This window comes from Brassica oleracea, chromosome C3 (genome assembly GCF_000695525.1).
Source record: "Brassica oleracea var. oleracea cultivar TO1000 chromosome C3, BOL, whole genome shotgun sequence".
Lineage (NCBI taxonomy): Eukaryota > Viridiplantae > Streptophyta > Magnoliopsida > Brassicales > Brassicaceae > Brassica > Brassica oleracea.
In genome coordinates, this window is record NC_027750.1 from 20,032,374 (window position 1) to 20,046,963 (window position 14,590).

At 34.3% G+C, this 14,590-nt stretch overlaps 2 protein-coding genes across 2 annotated transcripts; both read right to left on the reverse strand.

Moving 5' to 3' along the window:
- Positions 1-5,596: 5,596 nt before the first annotated feature.
- Positions 5,597-8,658, reverse strand: LOC106330068 (transcription initiation factor IIF subunit alpha-like). Its single transcript, XM_013768625.1, has 11 exons — positions 8,484-8,658; positions 8,016-8,374; positions 7,810-7,928; positions 7,595-7,729; positions 7,304-7,519; positions 6,987-7,214; positions 6,720-6,872; positions 6,505-6,639; positions 6,214-6,429; positions 5,891-6,124; positions 5,597-5,781 (listed from the first exon to the last, which is right to left on the reverse strand). Exons 1-11 carry the CDS (start codon positions 8,522-8,524, stop codon positions 5,689-5,691), a joined length of 1,929 nt encoding a protein of 642 aa, XP_013624079.1. The 5' UTR covers positions 8,525-8,658; the 3' UTR covers positions 5,597-5,688.
- A 3,663-nt stretch (positions 8,659-12,321) lies between these two features.
- Positions 12,322-13,477, reverse strand: LOC106329291 (NHP2-like protein 1). The gene is made up of 2 exons (XM_013767926.1): positions 13,141-13,477; positions 12,322-12,710 (listed from the first exon to the last, which is right to left on the reverse strand). Exons 1-2 carry the CDS (start codon positions 13,366-13,368, stop codon positions 12,552-12,554), a joined length of 387 nt encoding a protein of 128 aa, XP_013623380.1. The 5' UTR covers positions 13,369-13,477; the 3' UTR covers positions 12,322-12,551.
- Positions 13,478-14,590: the final 1,113 nt, after the last annotated feature.

Here is a 14,590-nt window from a genome sequence, read left to right on the forward strand (position 1 = left end):
TTAGACCATTTTCGGTAAGTTTCCGGACGAAGACGTTCCTCGGAATAACCGTAGACACTATGAAGTATTGTAACTTTATGTCAAAATCAGAGTTGGTTTGAATGAGAAATGTTGGTCCAAAGTCATCAATTTTTGAATATATGTATATTTTTGAATGAATTTTTGATATAAATCAATTTTAAATTATTATTTTGATTTGAATATGTATATCAAGTAATGAACTTCCAATTTTTTTAATATAATAGACTTTCAATTTTTTAATATAATAGACTTCCAGTTTTTTTAATAGCATAAGATCAATACTTTTTTTTTCCTAAATTACTGGTATTCATGTTTCCAAACAGCATTATATTTATTTATTTTACTAGTATCTATGTTTCCAAACAAATACTAAAGGTACTTCTACTTTAATAAGATAGATACTAAAAGTACTTCTACTTTAATAAGATAGATATATATATCATCTTAAGGCTGAATGGCTTTATTTATAACTTTAAAGCACAACATGAGCTTTAGATATATAATTCAAATAGAAAACAGCAACATCAAATGAAGCAGCTAATAGGAATGATTTTATACAAAAGAAAACATGAATTGCTTGAAATTAAGTCTTATGTGAAAGATATCCCACCAAAACACAATAGTATCGCCTGTCCTGAAATGTTTTCCTTGGAGTACCGTATTCCATCCATGAAATTTGAAATCTTTATCTCCATCTTTTCTTATGATATGAGTAGTTGTAATCTTAGTATCATAATCAAAAACATCCATAAGAATTGGCTCGTTGTGTTGTATCAATCCTGTGACATCCTTGCTAGGAAGATAAATAAATACGTTTGCTTCTAGTAACTCTTTCGACATCGTTATCGTATTACTTAAACCTATCTCTGATTCTGTCAACGTTATGAAGATGTTCCTTTCGCTCTTTGGGTCGAACGGCGCATCTGGGTATAGATCAGTACCTGCCATGAGTTAGCACACAAAGATATATGACTATTGGACTAAATATACAATATTTGTGTTGTAAATAATAGTGTGTTATTAAGGATATATATAATAACAATAAATTGTGTTGCATTGTTGATTGTATGAAGACTTTGTATTTATTAGAAAGATATGATTTTTGTTTCCATTGATATCCTAAGATTCTTTTTTTTTTTTTTGAAACTAAAAATATCCTAATTCTTGCACTAGTATCCAACAATTAATTTTATTAGGCATGATAAGATTAATTGTTGGATATTTCATAACATACAACATTCGGATCTTTTATTATTTTTAAACTAATATATAATAAAAATGTAGAAAAATATCTTAAGAATATCAAAGCTATTATATATCTACACATATTATCACTAAAACTGTCAACTTTCTCCATCTTTCTTCCACGTTGGCTTCTATATGTTGAACATGTCACATGTGCTCTTGATAACAGTTAGTTATTCATCTCCTAGTGAATATTTCAATAATTAATAAATAAAATTTAAAAAAATTCTCATAATTTATAAACATTATTAATGGTAAATAATCTACCAATGAATCTCTTATTTATTTTGATTAATATTATTTAGTAAAAAAAACTAAAATTTAATTTTTGTAATTCAATTTCCGGGGCTTGAAATCTCCTAATAATCAATTTAGTATTCTTAAAATATATAAAAGAGATTTGTTAATCAACTCATCACCGATTGGTTTGAGGTTTGTTGTTTTTAGTTATATATGGGTTTTAGGTTTGACCTTTTTAATCTACTTAGTATAGTTAAAATATAGTTTATACATGTTCGAGAAATGAGGTTGCTAAGATCCTTCTATCAGCCAAGCAAAATTAGTTCGAAATTACCTAAATTTTGTACAACCAAAAATCCAATAACATCGCCATGGGTCTCAATCTGTGACTACGGTGTGACAGCTGAAGGAAATTTGGGGGACCAGCGGCGTCGTAAATCCATTCATTGCTGCATAGACTCTTGGTTGTGTCGATCAAAAAAAAAGACTCTTGGTTGTATATATTTGTAATACTGAAGAAAGTTTACTGCAAAGTTTTAAACGAGTGTATTCAGTTTGTAAAATATATATAAACTAGCATTGATGTAGATATAAATGAGAAATTAGACTTACAGCCTTCAAACACGCTATTTAAAATTGTGATATGATTCACTGTCTGTATGGACTAGGTTACACCAATGTCTACTTAAAACGTAAAGAGCAGGTTTTGCACACGATTTTAAAACTGGATTGTTTCTTTTTGTTTTTCTTTTTTTTTTCTATTAAAATCATGGTAAGTAATACAAGGACATGACATTTGGATCATACATTTTTTTTTTTTTAGATCACACTTTAGAAGAGTTGTTTTAAAATGTTAAAAACAACATATATTTAAGTAGAATTCATAGAGAAAATGTAGAAGAGATCACAGTCTTCATAACCTAATGTAATGTTTCATAGTCGTTTGACATTATTTATCACATATATATTTCATTTAAGCAATTTAATTTCTTCCATCTTTTTTTCATATATCATGCGACAAATTTACGAAAATTCATTAACATGCATTAGTTCTGTTTATAAATATATTGACTTATATATGTTAAAATTAAAATTCAATCAATGTTATTGTGATTGACTGATGAGATATTGTGCTTGGATTCTAAAACTGAGTCGATGTATTGCTGACTGGTTTTCGAAGTTATTGGAAGAGGTCATAATACATGTCAGAGATGTATCAAACGCATGTACTGTTTCATGTACTAATTCCGAAGAAGTATAAGAAGTTGTACAAGAAGTTATACAACAAGCCAAGCTGTAGTACAGACGAGGAAAAGACTTAGGGTCAGCTTGGACAAGCTAAGACGTGACTCCTGAGCTGAATAATCATTTTGAATATTTTATTTAAGATGTGGAAAAACTTTTTAAATTTTTAGAAGAAAAAAGAAACTTTTTGGAAATCTTAGAATTAGGGTTTAGCAATCAGCAAAAATACCAACAGAAAGAAAAAAGCACACACCAGGGTATATTTCAGAGAGGCACACAGGGTGTGTGATAGTCGTCCCACCATAAAAATTTATAGATTTGTGGTGATAATATTCTATGAATATTGCAGCTGTTTGTACACAGCAATGTTATGTTGCTGTCGGATGATAGGCACTGCATGTGAGCTTAATACATGTAATACTCATATTGTAGTACAGACGAGAACAATGATTTAGGGTCACCATATATGGATAAGCCAACACGTGGCTCCTGAGCTGAATAATCATCTTCAATATTTTATTTAGGATGAGGAAAAACTTCTTTATTCTTAGAAAAAAAAAAGAGAGATTGTTTGGAGATTTTAGAATTAGGGTTAGGGCTGGGCAAATAAACCGAACCCGAAAACCCGAACTGAATCCGATCCGATAAAAATGAATACGAACCGATCCGAACCCGACGTAAATACCGAATGGATCTTGTTTTGTAGTATTTCGGGTTATGGGTATTATCCGAACCGAACCCGAATCTAAATGGATATCCGATAGAACCCGAAACATTCGAAACCTCGAAAAGATCATGTACCAAACATGATCTCAATTCTTAATATGTATCCAAAATACACTAAGAAATACTGAACATCTAAAATATTTATCTATTACATGAAGGTTGGTGGTTCTGTTACATGAAGGTTGGTGGTTCTATTACATGAAGGTTGATGGTTGAAGATGACCCTTGAATCTTGAAGTATTTAGATTTATAATTTGTTTTCCTTAAACAATGTTTCTCATTTCATGAGAACTTGGTTTTCGTTTTATGCTTTTATTTATTTGGCTTTTTTTTTATCAGTAAATATGTTTACTTTTCGTTTGATTTTGAATGATCACGATTGATGTTCCTTATTTTTGAATCGATTTTACTTAAGTTTTGGTTATAAAATAGGTACAAATCATATATTTTAAAACTGAAGAACCGATTTTACTCATGTTTTGGTTATAAAATAGGTAAAAATCAGGTACTTTTAAACCGAAAAACCGATTGGGATCCGAACCCGAAAGTATATTGGGTTGTACCGGTTCTTTGAAGATTTACTAACCCCGACCCGAACCCGATTGAACCCGAACCGGTCCCGAACCGAACTTTCCTATAATCCGAATGGGGCTGATTTTGATAAATCCGAAAAACCGAAACCTGATTGGATAAAACCGAAACCCGATTGGGACTCCGAATGCCCATGCCTAATTAGGGTTTAGCAATCAGGAAAAATACCAAAAGAAATCAAAAGAAAAGACGTCTAGGGTGTATTTTAGAGAGGCACATTAAGTGTGTGGTGTCGTCCCACCATGAAGATTTGCAGATTTGTGGTTACAATGTTCTATGAATATTACAACTGTTTGTAGTTAATGCATGTGGGCTTGATACCTATCTCATAATCTATCCATTTAAAGAAAAATGGTAGGCATCGAACTTTTGAATATCATAGCAATTGTAATCTCGTGGATTTGCTTCAGGACTATGTCTCGGGGATATAGTGAAACCAAACCTCGATAAAAAGCTATGTGTTCTTTAGTTTATTCTTGTACATCTTCTCAAACTAGTCATCGATACACAATGCCGTCCCATAATTTGGGATGGCCTAAAGCACAAAAAAAATTGTGTGGCCTATTATATAAATACCAACAATATATAGCAATACACTAACATCAAACCAGTACAAAAGTGTAAAAAGTAATCAAATGGTTAAAATAAAAACTATATTGGACAAAAGGGGGATCGAACTATGGTATCCTAACTCAATTAAAACTTGTTAACGATTAGACCTAGCTAATATTTGGTGATATGTGGCCTTAATTTTTCTTCTATATATTGTGGCCTAAAGCATATGCTCTACTTGCCTTATGGCAGGGACGGGCCTGTCGATACATCTTCGAATGCTTATCTGCAGCATGATGTACCATGCGATGCCACATACAAGACGTGTAAGTATTGTCCTTGTGAAAACATTTGAGCAATATCTAGTGTGAAGGTTTCTTTCATGTCATGGTGGGTGTTACGTTGATGCATGAAACCTCAAAGATTGTAAGTAAGGAGTTATATAGAAGCAAAACTAAGTTGTTTCCTTTTTAATGATCCTTGTCTTTTGTATTTCAATCTGGCAACAACAGTGATGACAATCCTGTGGTGTGGGAAACTCAAATACCTCTCTAAATATACATTCTTTACTCACCATATTGGCATTACCAAACTACTATGTCCACTTTTCACTCCCTCTATGATGCTATATTCGCCAGAGTCTCTATGCATCCTTAGGGTTTGGCATCAGTTTCAAGGTCCACCATGTTATCGTTTGCCTAATCTGCATTCCCCCGGATGTACGAGTTCTAAAACTCACACACACGACAATTCATCCAAAAGCATTGTGCAATGGTTTATGTTGTTACCCTTCCTGTTGGACGCATGTGTTAGTTCTGGGTCCATGTTGTAATAGATTGTAACCCGCAAAGGTCATGGGTTTTAAATCGTATTTCACAAATCACTTACTTGATGCTAAGCAAAGATATTAGAACCCAGTGGTAAAAAAGGTCTTTAACTTGATTCTTATGTTTAGAAATCAAGAAATGAGAAAAGATTCTTATGTTTGCTTAACATTTTTGAAGATAGTAAACTCTCATTTTTGTTTTCCTCAAAAGAGTTAGTTCAAAAGATAAGAGAGGTACAGCCTCATTTCCCCCTCAAAACGACGAAGTTCTGAGAACCGGCATTCTTCTGTATCTTTGAGATCTTCCTCAGAATATCGGCAAAAGCGTTCTTATCCTGCAAAGATCCACAAAATGATTGATTCTCCAGAGTTAAAGCTCAGATATCATAGCCATAAAGTGTCTTTAAAAATGAAATAGAAGTAGAGTACTATAGCTAATATTACCTCTTTGGTCTTAAGTCTTGCCTTGAACCTAGAGACAAGGTCCTGCGTAGTGACTTGCTTCTTCTCCATGAGGACAGCTCGGATTTCATCTTCAGTCACAGGCCCTGAAGCAGCTGAAGCTGAAGCTGAGGCTGAGGCAGTAGCTGGAGTTGGTTCAGCTTTCGCAGCCTTTGTTGGTGCCTTGGATTTGGAAACTGAGTTATTTTTCTCTTCCTTCACTGAAGGTTTCGTCTCCTGCTTAAAAAGATTATAATAAGTTCAAATGGACAAATCCTCTACAACCCTCTTCACCTCATATGGATTGAGTATGTTTAGTGTCTTACATTTTCAGTCTTCACTTTCTTTTGAACAGAGCTGCCGCTAGGTTTTTTAGAGTCGCCATCATTTAGTTTTCTCTTTCCCTTTGATGGTTTAGCAGAAGGCGTTCCACGAGAAGATGAAGGTGGTGCAGGCTTTGGAGGAGTGCTCTCAACAGGTTCTTCTTTGGCCGCTTCCTTCTGTTTAGAATTCGTAACTGGATTGAAGTTTGTCTCCTCCTCCTATGAAACGAGACATTCATAATGATATTCTTGTATCAAAACCAAACAATTTGTCTGAAATTGAACAGGGCTTACATCATCTGAATCATCATCGTCCTCTTCTTCCTCAGACTCGTTCAAACCATTAGCCTTGCCGAGCAATTTCTTCAACTCTTTACCAGAATTGCTCAATCCTCCTTCCTCTTCTCCATTTTCTTCATCCTCATCATCCTGCAAAAGAAATAAACAGAAACTTGGGACCTTATAGAAGAGTACATTCTCTTGCAAGTGAAGTATCATAAAAGACAGACCTGCTTTATTTCTGGAGGAGCAGGAATTTCAGGCGCCAGAAGATCTTCACGTTCGTCAGGATCATTACCCACTGCCTCATCATCATCAGTGAAAATCTCTTCATGCTCCCAGTCATCCCCTGAGATACCAACACCGTTATCAAACTTTACAGCCTATCCTGCAAAGATCCACAAAATGATTGATTCTCCAGAGTTAAAGCTCAGATATCATAGCCATAAAGTGTCTTTAAAAATGAAATAGAAGTAGAGTACTATAGCTAATATTACCTCTTTGGTCTTAAGTCTTGCCTTGAACCTAGAGACAAGGTCCTGCGTAGTGACTTGCTTCTTCTCCATGAGGACAGCTCGGATTTCATCTTCGGTCACAGGCCCTGTAGCAGCTGAAGCTGAAGCTGAGGCAGTAGCTGGAGTTGGTTCAGGTTTCACAGCCTTTGTTGGTGCCTTGGATTTGGAAACTGAGTTATTTTTCTCTTCCTTCACTGAAGGTTTCGTCTCCTGCTTAAAAAGATTATAATAAGTTCAAATGGACAAATCCTCTACAACCCTCTTCACCTCATATGGATTGAGTATGTTTAGTGTCTTACATTTTCAGTCTTCACTTTCTTTTGAACAGAGCTGCCGCTAGGTTTTTTAGAGTCGCCATCATTTAGTTTTCTCTTTCCCTTTGATGGTTTAGCAGAAGGCGTTCCACGAGAAGATGAAGGTGGTGCAGGCTTTGGAGGAGTGCTCTCAACAGGTTCTTCTTTGGCCGCTTCCTTCTGTTTAGAATTCGTAACTGGATTGAAGTTTGTCTCCTCCTCCTATGAAACGAGACATTCATAATGATATTCTTGTATCAAAACCAAACAATTTGTCTGAAATTGAACAGGGCTTACATCATCTGAATCATCATCGTCCTCTTCTTCCTCAGACTCGTTCAAACCATTAGCCTTGCCGAGCAATTTCTTCAACTCTTTACCAGAATTGCTCAATCCTCCTTCCTCTTCTCCATTTTCTTCATCCTCATCATCCTGCAAAAGAAATAAACAGAAACTTGGGACCTTATAGAAGAGTACATTCTCTTGCAAGTGAAGTATCATAAAAGACAGACCTGCTTTATTTCTGGAGGAGCAGGAATTTCAGGCGCCAGAAGATCTTCACGTTCGTCAGGATCATTACCCACTGCCTCATCATCATCAGTGAAAATCTCTTCATGCTCCCAGTCATCCCCTGAGATACCAACACCGTTATCAAACTTTACAGCCGGATTCTCCAGTTTGATAAATAGGATAAGACCAAAAGGATTTTACAACTCACCCTTCTCAATGTCATCATCATCCATGTCAAGATCACCACCCCTTGGACCTTCTTCATCATCGTCGTCATTGCCCTTTTTATTAAGCCCGAGTCTACTCTTGCGTGCAGCCTCTTCCTCTTCATCTTCCTCTCCTCTGTCAGAGACATTACCCTCTTCTTCCTCGCCGCCTGAAGATTTCTTGCGACCCCTACCGCCACCACCACCTCCACTGCTTCCACCCGCCTCTTTGTCATCATTATTTCCGCCTTTCATCATCCACCTATTATACCCATCTGCAGTTTTCCTACGATTCTTCATCTTCTCCTCCGCTTCTTCCAGTGTAAGTTGCTTGTACTGTGCAACCTTGTTGAAGTTATACCTGACCCAACAAAAAAAAAAACAGATGTTTAAGTATAACAACAAAACTGTCACGCAGAATCTACACTCCAAGAAACATATAAACAGAAGAAGCTTGGGAAGTTCAATACCAAGAACCGGCAGGAATGGCGACGAACTCCTTGTTCTGCATCACTAAGAGATAGTAAGTTGCAGACTGGGATCCTTCAAGTTGTCCCTGGTACTGAAACTGCCCAGTTTCATCTTCCAAGATCCAAGGCTTGTTCTTCAACTTCTCCTACAAAAAGTTCCATTTCACAAAACCCATAAGCATGTACCCAAAAAACCTCAAATTGATTTGCATAATGAGAATGATGATGATCCATGTAACCGAAAAATCCTCAAAGTGATCTGCATAACAACATGATGACAATGATAATGATGATCCATGTAACCAGAAAAACCTCAAATTGATTTGTTATGAAATAATTAGATAATTTGCAAAAAAAAGTTTATACGATTTAAACAACTTTTACGAAATAACAGAACATGAATTATAAAAAAATAAATATTTACTATATTGTTGGATATATTCAGACTAATTATTAAAAAAAAACATATTTTTATCATATATGCATAAGAATATGATGATCCATATAACCAAAAAAAAGACCTCAAAAGTGATTTGCATAACAACATGATGATAATGATGATCCATGTACCCAACATGATGATGATGATGATGATGATTAAACACAAAAAAAAAAAAAAAAAAAAAAACTCACGAGACTGATTCGGGTCAGTTTCGAAAAAAATCAATTTGAGATTGAAGAAGAAAAGAAAGATATCATCAATTCTTGTTTGTTTGGTTTTTGTAGGAGTATAACGTCCGTGCGGCGACACCGACGGATAAGAACTACTTCATTGGTAGGTTCGTGAGTGGTCTTCCCAAAAACCAAACAAACAAGAATTGATGATATCTTTCTTTTCTTCTTCAATCTCAAATTGATTTTTTTCGAAACTGACCCGAATCAGTCTCGTGAGGACGGTTCCGCAATCGAGACACTTGGCTTTGTTCTCAGCCATGGTTTTGCCGCACTTTAGGCATAGCGTCATGTGCCTGCAGGAGCTTCCGTAGAGGTCGGACTGCGATCCGCAGCCCATACACGACGGCTTCAGAACCAAACAGTGCGACATGATTGTTCCCCTTTCTGTTACCCACAAAAAAAAAATGGAGATTAGGGTTTCCCGATTTCAAAATCGAATCAAGGAAATGAAGACGGTTTCTGTGTTCGATTGAGTTCCTACTACCTTCGGATTCGAGATTGCGATTAGAATTTGTTTTTCGTGGTTCAGAGAGAAATGGCGAAGGCGATTGAGATTGACAACGTTTCTGGTTACAAGGAGAGGATACAAACGTGTATATAAAGGGGACTTACTTGCCCTCCGACAGATAAAAAAGGTAACACTAAAATTAGCTAGCCTCTTATTAATAGCATTAAAATATAACTAAGTTGTAAAATAATTTGTGGTTCAAAAAAGTTTTGAAATAAATTAACAATTTACACACAAAAATATTATACAATTTCATTATTTTATGATTGATAAGATATAAATTATTATGATCAAATTTCATTATATTTTGTATTGTTTATATCAGAAAATTAGATAATAAATATAGATATTCCCACTAATTATTAAAAACAAATTAAATCTTCATATTTTATCAGAATTATTTATTTTATTTTAAATATATTTATAATAATATGTTATTATGTTATAAACTAAATCATTATGTAATTTTATTGATTCCTAGCAATTTTTAATTAACATTATAAGTATTTATTTATTAGCCTAAAATATCATTTCATATAATTAGATAATATAAAAATTGATTTAACGAATAATCTATATAACACTAAGGGCATTGCCCCCGCGCAAGCGCGGGGTTGTAGAGATATTTCTTGTTTCAGCTCAATATTTGTTAGGGTTATTGTAGCTGTGAATTTTGCGTTTTGGGTTGATCATTGTTTTTTAAGTTTTTTTATTGTTATAGGGTTAGAGTTGTGATGATGTACTGTGTATGCACTGTTCTCCATTCATGAAGGACAAAACTGTGTTAGTAATGTGATTGATATAGTTCGTGGTGTTGCTTGCTGTGTCACTGAGACTTATTGTTTGTTTGCCTTTTTAATTTGTTACTTGTACTGTTGAGATTACATAAATTATATTAAGTCTGTTGAGAGTACCTTTTGTTTTTGGATATTTTTTCTACAGTTTAGTTGTGTAAGTTGTGTGTATTAAGTAATAATTTTTTTTATTCTTATTATGTTGATTATATGTTTTTTTACTTTTAAACTTGTTGTTTTTACCGGACATTTAAAACAAATATATGAAGACTTGTAGAATAACTATAAAATGAGTGACAATTAGTATTTGGGTCTTAATGGGTTTTAAACGAATATATGTATTTCTCATAAGAAGACAATAGCGTTGGCATATTGACATTGAGCATGTAAGCTATTTTTATAAGACAAGATGAGTGGGCAGGTGGAGATGTTGTTGCCGCATTTGTGTCTGTTGGGATTGTCTCTTGAATCTGTTGGTGTGGCTTAGTTTGTTTCTCTTTTATTTGATGGGTAATATGTAAACAAAAATCATTGTTAGTTGTATTTATCAGAGTCTGTAACTTACTCTGCTTTTTTGTTTAGGTAATTTCACTGATCTTGGTTGTCGTCTTCGTCTTTTTCGTAAGCATCTGTGAAAGTAAGTTTGTAAATTGTTAAATATTTGGCCGTGTAGTTTATATTTATTTAGCTGGCTCAATGTATGTGTCGTTGAGTCTTAGTTGAGTTGATTGGTTTGGTATATTTGTTTTGAAGTTTATTTGTAAGATTAGACAAAAAGAGAGGTGATCATTAATGATTCGTCTTTTTTGGGATTCTAGTTTTTGGTGTTTGATTGTTTGGGTTATTGTGGTTTCTTTTAAACAGTAAAATAAAGATTTGTCTAAAATTAGATTGATAAGTAAGGGAGATAAATAGACGACCACATATCTTGGGTATGAAATATTTTTTATTATTGATGTTAGCACAATATAGACAGTAATATAAATGGAATTATGTGTTGATTGTTTCTTACAGATCAATGAGGACACGGATAACGACTCGAGTTGTTTCTTTGGTGAGGCCAGAGCCCTGGACAGAACGGATTTTTCCAACCACATCTGTGAGTTTAAATATCAGTTATGATATCAAAACATAATATAAACTCAGATGCAATATGATAATATACATGGGAGTTCTAGGTTTGTGTTCGCAATCACTTGGAGATTGTCGAACAGTCTAATCTTGACTGAAGATTGATCTCAGGAGCACCCGTGATGACTTCATCAATAATGGTTAGTGAGATGAAACAAATGAGAAATGGATTATCAGTTATCTTGTACATGTTTGAGCACCTAGAAACCTCAAAACGATCGACTTTCACAATAGAACCAGCTTTCAAAGATGGCATGTAATGATTAGCACGTACGACGGGATAAACCCATGAATCACGGAATCTGCAAATAATATTATTCAACAAAGAATTAGGAAATGAATTAAAACAATTATGTTAAATAAGTGTTATAAATCGAAGATTAACTTACATTTTCATCAAAGAAGAGAACCGTGATTTCCACAAACTCTGTTTCTTTCTTGAAGTTCAGGGAATCATAGAAGCGAGAATGTTAAACTACCGTTGATTTCTATTTGTGTGTTTAAATTTCGCTTAGCATATCGCTTATATTATAAAACCAATCATATTTGTTCAACTGTTTTGCGCTTTTAAGCACCATATTGTTCTCAAGTTTGTCAAAGTTTTTTTTTAAAAAATATATAATTGAATGTTAAACATTTGTATGCAATAGATGATGTGTAGGTTTTTCCATACTTAATTTGGCCTCTAAATTGTTTACTTTTCAATCATGTTGATTCAAGAAAATCCCAAAACCACCAAACAAATAAACTTATAAATCTAAAAAACTCAATTATAAATGATTGTTCTTGTTCAAAACTACAGTAGCAGCAACACAATACGAATTTTTTTTTTAAAATAAAACATTACAAACTTCAAAAACTCATAGTAGAATCATCGTTTCTTCATAAGCTAAAACTTCAAAGCCTTCTCCATTAAATGGAGGAAGACCCATCATTCATTCATATCACCACCCAAAAACCTTAGATGAGAAGCTTCTCAATAGCATCCTTAAGCTGCTGAATTTGAGATTTCAACTGGCTAGCCTCGTTTGATGTAACGGAACAAGCAATCACGGGTCTTGTAACACCACATGCTCTTCCAAGGGCTTGTTTGGATGGCACAAACACATACGGCACATTCTACAACAATTCAAAGACATAAAGACAGAACAAACAGTTAGTTAGAGAATCAAAAGTTGCTTGCTTAAAAGAGATTGCAGAAAAAACTATTAAATATACATATGCAGAGCATGTTCAAACTAAGTAAAACAACATATATGGATTTCTTGTCGGTTAAATACTCATGAATCAACAAAGTATGGAACTACCAAGAAAATACATCCCTGTTATTACAGAACTAAGATTTACACAACATACAATTTGTCAAATGTTACAAAAGAAACAGAACATCATGACTTCAAACCTTGAAAGTGGAGTCTAGTAACCAACAGATTCTACATATAGATTCATAGACTTTCTACAATTCTTGATGCAAATCAGATAATCAAGTGAAACTAGCAAAAGACTTAAAACCTAATTGAGATCCATAAGGATAAGAAGAAGTCAATACCTTGTCTTCGGCGAGAAGAGGGAGGTGGAGAAGAATCTCAAGAGGCTCAGCATCGGCAGCCATGACCACGAACTCAGAGATACCACGGTTCAGAGTCTTGGTAGCTTCATTAGCTCCTTTCTTGAGCTGTTTGTAGTTCGTAGCTTGCTGGACAAGATCGAGGATGGTAATCGCTAGCTGAGAATCGGCTAACGGGTACGCCTTAGGGTTCACTGCTTCTACGGTCATCTTCGCGCCGACGAGTTCTGAGAGAGAAGCTATGAGAAGGAAGAAGCTAGGGTTTTAGTTTAGTTGAGAGGAGGCAGCGATTCAGGAGATTATAAAGGGAAACTTCGCGATGTCTCCGGTTAGGTCAGAATCATTCATTTGGAAAAATAAGAAGAGAAAAATAATCATAATCGAACCCAAAACCGAACTGAATCACAAATTTATTGAACCGAATCGAACCAAATTCAGAAATCAAATTTATTGAATTAATAACCAAACCGAAACTTAAAGATCTTTACAGAAATGGAATCTTACCGATGTCTCTGGCTATCTCAGAACGTTTCAGATCTTTAATCTTTACAGAATATAATCAAACTAAACCAACCAAAAGCCTAAACCAAAAGTCAAATTTATTGAAATACTAAACCAAACCGAAAGTAAAGTAAATTACAAACTGATAATCCTTAGCTTTGCTGCCTCTGGCTATGCGAGAATGTTTCAGATCTTTAATCTTTAAAGGAAAATAATCAAAAACCAAATGCAAACCAGAAATCAGATTTATTGAACTACTAAAACCAAACCAAAAGTAAAGCAAATTACAGACTGGTGAAACCCACATTAGAAAAATCGAATCTAAACCGGATTCTCAGAGACACATATCGTGTTTTCTCGACCGAAAAAAGCCGCTGCCAATTTGGTATGTTTAAGGGTGCGATTGGTAGTGGCTGTGAATGCTCTCTACAGCTTCATTTCTTTCTAGAGCACTAAATATACACCAATCTTGATTTCTATTTTTTTTTAAGTTCACAGCCTTTTTATAAAATCCACAGCACTTCTTTGAAGTTATGTCTTTATAATTTCTCTGCACAGACAAAAACCTACCGCCCATATTTAAAGACTTTTAAAAATTAAAAATCTAAAGCCAAAGCAATAAAAACCACAGCAATATTTCTAAAGTCAAAAAATGAAATCACAGCAGTTACCAATCAAACCCTAAAGCAATGTATCATCAGGGCTCGAAATCTTAAAGCCGCTGCCAAATTTCTATGGAGGCCGAAAATCGAATTGAAATAACAATAATAAATAAAGCGATATTAAAAAAAATAAAGGATCGTAAAAACCGAATCGAATCAGAGATGAAAACCCCTTTCAGATGAACTGTTGACTTACGCTAAGAGATTTTTCTCTGTTGGTTTTTGATATCTTGCATAATTACATTGTTTTAACTTTCTATTTCTTGCAT